General features: G+C 38.7%; 1 protein-coding gene across 1 annotated transcript; it reads right to left on the bottom strand.

The window, feature by feature from the left end:
- Positions 1–7,047: 7,047 nt before the first annotated feature.
- Positions 7,048–8,093, bottom strand: LOC114631278 (olfactory receptor 5-like). Its single transcript, XM_028779581.1, has one exon. The coding sequence runs from the start codon at positions 7,990–7,992 to the stop codon at positions 7,048–7,050; it is 945 nt and encodes a 314-aa protein (XP_028635414.1). The 5' UTR covers positions 7,993–8,093.
- Between the last annotated feature and the right edge of the window lie 662 nt (positions 8,094–8,755).

Genomic DNA, 8,755 nt, shown 5'->3' with positions numbered 1-8,755 from the left:
AGATAGATAGATAGATAGATAGATAGATAGATAGATAGATAGATAGATGATAGATAGATCTAGATCTAGATACAGATACAGATACAGATACAGATATAGATATAGAGAGAGAGGGAGAGAGAATGCCAGAGGATGGATGTTAAAGAATGCATATAAAAGAATGCAGACTGAAGACGCATATATTTGTCCAGGCATGGAGGAGGCTACTTTAAGACTCAGAGAACACTTCACTGGGCAGGAAAGTAATCTTTTAATTTATTCTTGAATGGCAAGAAAGAAAATAAACCCAGCTGACTGTTGAAATTGTGGAAAACCAGTCCACATGGGTCAGGAAAGTCTGTGCCTGTATAATTAGTTACCCACACCAGACAATAAAAACAAGAAAAGGCCTACAACACACACACACACACACACACACACACACACACACACACACACATGTATATATGGCTTCCAATTTAGTGGTTTTACCAGATGCCTGACTGTGTGAATGAATGACTCTCAGGTTCTTGAGCCCTCTCTTAGGCTGTTTTCCTTCTGTTGGATTATTCTGGCCAATGGTTTTGTTTTATCCTGTTATATTTTATCTCTTAAAAGCCTGTTGTTTTCTATGAAAGACAGATAGGGAGTGAATCCAGGTGGAAGAGGAGGTGTGAAAGAACTGGAGTAGTAAGGGAAGGGAAACCATACTCAAAATATATTTTCTGAGAAAAGAGTGTATTTTCAATAAAAGGAAGAAGCATTAAAAAGAAATAAAACACCTGCCTTGTAAAATTTAAAATTTTGCATGATTTAAGGAAATTCTGATCACCAAAAGATTACAAGTTGGGAAAATGCCCCCAGTGTGTGTTACTGTCAAAGGGTTTCTCCATAAAATATATAAGGATATTGGTTGATTGGTGCAGGAAGATTCTGAGACAGAGAGAGAGAGAGAGAGAGAGAGAGAGAGAGAGAGAGAGAGAGAGAGAGACTCCTAGAACTGTATTTCTCAACCTTCCTAATGCTGAGATCCTTTAATACAGTTCCTCATGTTGTGATGACCCCCAACCATAAAAATGATGCTGTTGCTACTTCATAACTATAATTTTGCTACTGTTATGTATAGTAGCATAAAATATAAATAGATATCTGATATGCAGACCCCAGAGTGGTCTCTACCCATGGGTTGAGAGTCAGGGTCCTAGAATGGCTATTTTAACCTATTTTAAACCAAAGGTAACTTAAAGCTAGGAACATTTCTCATCTTATTAGAAAACAAGGAAATGGAAATTGAAGTTGAAATGAGATACTGCTTTTTACAGTCATAGAGTTGTGCTGTATATGAACATTTGAACTTTACCATTTGGGTTTTACAGACTGGTGGGAGCCTAGATAGGTATTGACTCTTGAGAGATGAAGTAACCATCATCTACAAATTGTAGCATGTGCTTGCTGCATGAGAAGTCACACTAACAGCAACACTTTTTGGTGCCAAGAATAAGGTATCTAAATTCTGCAAATGTTCAATGGTAGAACTGATACATAAACCAAGCCGTGTTTATATAATGGAATGCTACTTTGTAAGTAAATGAGTCTAGCCAGCATCCTCCGTGGCCAATCTCAGAAACATAACCCTGAGTGAAAGGAAAGATGCGTAACCATGCAACCGATGGTAATCATTTATATAAAGTAAAATTGAAAAAAAGTCTCAAAGGCATACGGTTTAGAGGCTAGAAAGGTGGCACAGTGGGTAAAGGAGCTCGGCGTGCAAAGCCTGGCAATCCTAATTCCATTCCTAGAGTCCTTGGGCAAGGAAAGAACTGACTCCTGAAGGTTGCATTTTAATGTCCACATGCATGCTGGCACATGTGTGTGCCTTCAGCCCTCCCCCATTATACAAACACATCATGATGATGATGATGATGATGGTGGTGGTGGTGGTGGTGGTGGTAATAAATTTTGAAAAATATTGTTAAGCCAGTAAGATGGTCCAGTGAGTGAGTAGAGAGGCTTGCCACCCAGCCTAATGACCCAAGTTTGGTCTCTAACCTCCGCTTGGTGGAAAAAAGAGAACCAACTCACAAATTGTCCTCTGCCCTCCATACACACACACAGACACACACACAGACACACATACATACACACACACACACACACACACATACACACACATCATTTTAATTTTAAAATATTGTTTATAAATACAAAAGCAATACTTTTTCTTCCAGACAAGCCTAGTGAGACTCAAAGATGGTGCTAAAAGTGTTTTCAGGCCACCATGCTTTGCACTAATCAGGATGGATCCCCAGAAACCTAACCAGAGTCACCAGAAGAGATGTGTTATACCTGAAACAGGATTTCAAGGACCCCCTGGAGCTGTCTCTGGTGATAAAGCATCTATGGGTTCCTGGGACTGTACCTGTGGCCCCTCGCTGGGCTCCTGGAGCTGACCGTGGTTCTGAAACTATCTCCCGTTAGTCTTCCACTACGTACTTTTCCTCCTCAGTTGGATTTACTTCCTTGTCTGGTCCACTTACCCCTTGGTCATTTATCTCTCATCCTTTCCCTTATATCCTCCCTGTAGCTGATGTAACTTCTGAAGGCTTCTTTGTATTACCTTACCTCTCTGATAACATAAGGTGTCCTATGACCCTGACTGATTTTCTTAAGACTGATGACAGTATTGTAAAAGGTACTGGACAGTTTGGGAAGTATCAAAGATGCTTTAAAGCATGGGTGGAGAATGAAACATCAGCTAATGTAGTCCTTCCTGGCTTCAAACTCATTATATATCAAAATATAATCTTGAGCTCTGCCTCTGCTTCCTAAGTAATGAAATAACAGGCATGCACCACCATGCCTAGCTCTAATGGTAACTTCTTATGGCTTATATATTACATAAAGACAGTATATCATCACTTTCTCCTGTTGCCTGTGTTACAGGTATTGGTTGATTTAGAGATAGCAAGCTATAGCACGTTCTGTAAGTACTTTTACTATGATAAGAATAAGAAAGTGTTTTCTATCCTGAATACATTACAATGCCATGCATACATAATAAACACCAAGGACATTTTTAAAGTTTAACAAGATAATATTCACCTTTACATCACACAGCTGGGTTTTATGGTGTCTTCATTTATGAGAGATATAAGCAAAGATGTTTTGTTCTGTGTCCTTTTAATACTGTTATTGACCCAATAAAGTGATTTTATAAATCTCAGCTTGAGATATACTGCCAACTTAAAAGCACAGTGCAGAAATGACACTAAGCTGGATCTAATCCATTACTGTCTGCACAGATTCTGGAATTACAAAGCTCATACATTCATCTCCAGTATGAAGTTGTTACCCATTTTTTTCTTTTTAAAAATATCTTACTGGTTTGTAGTTATTGTATATTATTGAGAAAATATAGGCAATTGCTTTTGAATATATTATGAGGTTTGAACATGTTCACCTCTTCCATTCTGTCCCATTATTCTCCCATCCCCCATCCAGCTGATCTATTCTCCCATGGTTTCATAGATAACCTTGAATTTTTACAGTTGCTATGGAGATTCATTTTAATGAAGTCTGTGTGTCATCCAGGCCGCTTCTAGCATCTGTAGACATCCTATAAGAGGAAAATCTTTTCGTCCTCTCTGAAGTCATGGGATCAGGCTTTTCTTACCTCTCTGCTAAGGCAAAGCAGGTCTCTCTTCTTCTTTAAGAATATCCAGTTTCTCATATAGAAATAAGCGAAGGTGTCAGAGACTTGAGTAGCTGGACAATTAATCCAAAGTCAAGTGTTTGGGAAAGTTATCTTTAGTTCTTGAGCAATGAATTCTCAACTACTCACGTTTTTCTACTTCTGTGTTTTCAAGAAAATTCTGTTCTTCTGGCCAGCTCCAAGCAGAAGGGCCAACTTAAGTCCAAGAGCTGGGCCTTAGAGGGCTGTGTTAATCTCTGTGGGTTTGGAGCAAAGACTCAAGTGAAACCTTTCATAATGTACTACTAAAGCTTGTGAGGGTGACCCAAAGGCAGAATTTGTTCCAAATCAGTTCTTGGGCAATTCCTAATAGGGCCAAAGACTTATGTCAGACACTGGCATCCAGTCACCACTCTCTGATTTCTCCTAAGACACTGAAGGGCGCTGAAAATACAAAAGACATTTATAAAATCTTGTAATAAATGGAAAATGACATGCCAGGTGCAGAGGGTGAGGATCTGGAGTTTCGGAAATTTTTGTAGGATGCATATATGAACTTGGCCTCTACAGGGTATCACAAAACACTTGTGCTTGGTACAAGTCAAGAAAAGGAGGCAGGAATTCAAAGAAACCATATCTCACCACTAGCTCAGTATTGTGAAATATGAGAAATTATTTTATTAAAAAAAAGAAATCATACTTAGCACAGAAAGTTGAAAGCAGACAGAGACATAAAAGGTGACACCTTCTTCCACACTGAGATAATTACTATTAAAATTTTAAAGCACCAATTTTAAAACCTATTCTATGTTCTTAAACGCAAATTGCATTTTTAAATTAGTTTTGAAACAGAGTCATGTGTAGCCTAGACTACCCTTGAACTCATTGTGTAGTTGAAGATAACCTTGAACTCAACAGTTAAGAGCATTGGTACTATTCTTACAGAGTACCTGACTCCAGTTCCCAGCGCCCATGTTAGATATCTCACAACCACCTGTAACTCCAGCTCCAGGGGAATCTGATGCTGTGACACCACCTTCCAGCCTCTGAGGGCACCTGTATACATACATACACACACACACACACACACACACACACACACATAGGTACATACATACAAACATACATACATACATACATACATACATACATCTTTTTAAAACCAAAAAAAGTCATAAATATGCTTGCAGGTAGAAAACGTATTCTAAATTATTTTCCTTGCAAAAATTCTTTCAGTTGTCTTCTGAGTCAACACTCATACACACTCACATATGTAATGAATAGTGCCAACTTGCTCTGAAAATTGTATCATCTTTGAGTAATACTTTTTATTATTACTAAAGTTTACAAATAAAACTTCACAATGTCCTTAAATTGTTCTTGGTTTCTCTAGATCCCTATAAAAATGTAAAAGTTAGATTTTATCATCTTTAAATGCTTCCTATTCAAATATTTTTTTCTTTCTTTATTTTTTTCTTCTTTTTTTCTTTTTTTAATAATTTATTTTTTTTTCAAATCGTAATTCATTCACACAGGGGTTATAAACACAGAAAGGCAGGACGTGGGGAAGGGGATGACACTGGAGCGTGGGTGTTCAGGGGGAGTACAGATATCTTTCAGAACAGGGTATCGGCTGGGTGAAGATTCAGAGGACAGGTCACTATGACTCTGCCAATGATTCACTTGTCCTTATCTAAATTCAAATATTTTTAATTATAGTTTTACTTTAAAATTTAAATTTCAAGTTATAAACTTCTTGTACATTTTGCTAATGTGTGAAACTATGATTAACCTTTTAATATCATATTTGATTATATAGAGTTAGCATATGTATTCACTCATTGTCTTATTAGTTAATATTATTGATTCTGGTTTCATACACTTGACACAATGTTATGATCAACATTTTTTTCATCTGCTGTGGTCTATTGCTTTAATTGTCTTATTAGATACTGGGTCAAAGTTTACAATCAATTTTAAATATTTTATTCAGGCTGATAGGTTATTGTCCAAGAAAGTTTAAACAATTTGATATGTCACCATGAATACATGAGCATACATTAGTCAAAAAAAACAATAAACAAAACAAAATCTCCTTAAGGTAAGATGTGGAAATGACCTGAATGTTCCCCAATATGTTATAGTGGTGGTGTGATTTCCTACTTAACATTTTCTGCAAGGCCCAGTGACATCTTTAGATTCATTGAACGTTTGTGTTGTTTCAACTACTAATTCTGTGTTTATAAATATCACCATTTGCCCTAACATTTATTTAAAGGTTTTCTCACTGTTAGTTTTTAAAAATTAGAACGAAGTAACGATTTTATTACCTCATTTTCATGTACACTGTTTGCCCTCCCCCATCACTCCCATCTTCTGTCCCCATCCCTTCTCACTGAAGTCTTTTCTCCCCATAGAAGCCCACTTTCTGCATACATATGCAGAACGTGTATGTTTGTATGACTTTAAATGAACATATAAAAGATGTGTATCTTAAGTAAATTAGAAGTATGTTCTAAAAGTAAGGTATGGAACATTTTGCCAAATAGTTCGTCAGCTATTATAAAAGCCAGCCATTCAGTTAACATCTGGCTAGCTCAGCAACTCTACACCTAAGTATAACCTCAAGAAAACAAAAAATCATGCTTCTGCTCAAAGATTATGAATTATGAGGTGGGAAATGTCTCACCATGGTTATGAGGGCTTGCTGATCTAGCAGAGAACTGGAGTTCAATTTCTAGCACCCATATTAGATGGTTCATAGTCACCCGTAACTATAGCTCCAGGAGATCCAATGCCTGCTTCTGGCCTCTACAGGGACCTGTGTGCATGTACATATACTCTTGCACATATATAGACACACACACATAAATACAAAATATTTTCAAGTTATGAGTAAGTGTTCACAGACAATCAGACCCACAATAAAAAAAATTTGAACTATCAGTCAGTGAATGGACACATAAACATAGTCTGTTCGTGCAATTCAGTGTAATCAGGTTATGGAAACACATGAATCACTGGTACTTGCTACATTATTCATAAGCCTAATGCATTATGAACTGGAAAAATATTTGGCTCTAAAAGGTGACATTACATAATTTCATATCTACAAAACATCAAAAACAGGGAAAATCTATGCAGATAGAAAGTAGATTAGTGAATCTTTTTAGAAGGAATAGAGATACCACAGAAAATGACTTCCAATTTGTACAGGTATTTCTCTGGGAGTGATGGAATTACACAGTGATGTTGGTTGTGCAACTTTGTGAAAATATTCAAACACTGAGTTGTATGTGTTTAAATCATGAATTATATATTAACACAAAATAGAATGTTCGTAAATTATGTCTCACCTCTTGGTCTTGAGAACCTGGTCAAACTGAGGACCAGTGCATGGTTCTGTGGAAAGCTGATTGCACCTCTCTGTTCCTGAGACAGTAGATGATGGGGTTGCACATGGGGGTGACCACTGTGTAGATGACAGACAACACCTTGTTGAGGTCCATGGCTTCTATACGGCTGGGTCGAGCATAGATGAAGATTGTGGCTGAATAGAAGATGCCCACCACTACCAAGTGGGAGGCACAGGTGGAGAAGGCTTTGTGGCGGGCAGCAGCTGATGGCATGCCTAGAACTGTCCTACCAATGGCCACATAGGAGGCCATAGCCACAAGGAGAGAACCCCAGAGAATGATAATAGCTGAGATGAAGTCTACCAGCTCTGTGAGGGCCACATGAGTGCAGGACAGGTTAAGAAGAGGAGAGACATCACAGAAGAAGTGATTGAGGACATTGGGGCCACAGTAGGACAGGCTTGCAATACATGCTGTTTTGATCACCGAGACCAGCAGCCCACCCAGCCATGAAGACAAGGCTAAGCCCAGGCAGACCTGTGGCCTCATGAGCAGTGGGTAGTGCAGTGGGCGGCAGATGGCCACATAGCGGTCATAAGCCATGGATGCCAGGAGGGTGCATTCTGTGCAGATGAGAGAGATGAAGAAGAAAAGCTGGGTCATGCAGCCTGTGAATGGAACATGGCAGGGCCCTGTCCACAGCCCCATGAGCAGGCTGGGCATGGTGACTGACACATAGCACATCTCCAGGCAGCTGAGGTTGCCCAGGAAGAAGTACATGGGTTTGTGGAGCTCGCTGTGACTGCAGATGAGGTAGATAATGAGTGTGTTCTCCAGAAGGGTCAGCAGGTAGAGAGTCAGGAAGACAACAAACAGGGCATCTCTTATCCCCAGCCTTGTGGACAAGCCCAATAGGACAAACTCCTGGACTCTGGTCACATTGTCCAACTCAAGTGACGTCTCCATCTAAAAACAAAACACATCTACAAAATATTCTACAAATCTCTCTCCTCATATCTTTTCCTACTCTAAACAAAAACTATGATCACAACTACATAAATAGCTTCTTTTAAAAAGAAATATGACATTTATATATTTTGCAGAGGGTCTTGTGTGCAAATGTGGCATCATTAGGCCCTTTGTTGCTAGAGGCAGTTCTCTCCTTCCACCATGTAGGTTCCAGGGATCAAACTCAGTTCATCAATCTTAGCTTTGAGCATCTTTACCCATTGAACCATTTTATCAGCCCTGAAATCACTTCTGATTAAATCTTCGACTTATAAATCTGACCTATAAAAGTCTTTGTGAATCTTCTGATGGGGAGTATTTCAGAAACATACCTGATACAAATTCACCCCTCTCTCTCTCTTTAAAATACCCATACATCCTATTATTATTCTTTTAATAAATATTCTCTATAATACATCCTCCCTTTTTTGAGACAATGTCTCAGGTAGCCCACGCTGGCCTTGAACTTATTATGTACCTAACATTAGCCTTGAATTCCTGATTATCCTACCTCCATCTCCTGAGCGCTAAGATTACAGGCATATGAACCACACCCAATTTATTATAATGCAGTATCCTTGCTCCCCAATGCTCTGATTTTCAACTGATTCATGTGCAAAGTCCTCTTTGCATATCCACTGAGGCCTCATGGTTCCCCTTCCATGCCCTCAAATTCTCCAAGCTCTTTCTAGTCCTAGGAAATTTCCACATGCAAATGTTC

This window comes from Grammomys surdaster, unplaced genomic scaffold (genome assembly GCF_004785775.1).
Source record: "Grammomys surdaster isolate TR1022 unplaced genomic scaffold, NIH_TR_1.0 355, whole genome shotgun sequence".
NCBI classification, from domain to species: domain Eukaryota; kingdom Metazoa; phylum Chordata; class Mammalia; order Rodentia; family Muridae; genus Grammomys; species Grammomys surdaster.
Note: the sequence above shows the minus strand (reverse complement) of the source record. Positions and strands in the feature narration are given on the sequence as shown.

What these genes read in the sequence shown, in the direction of transcription:
- LOC114631278 (XM_028779581.1), bottom strand. Translation starts at nt 7,992, where the DNA reads ATGGAGACGTCACTTGAGTTGGACAATGTGACCAGAGTCCAGGAGTTT.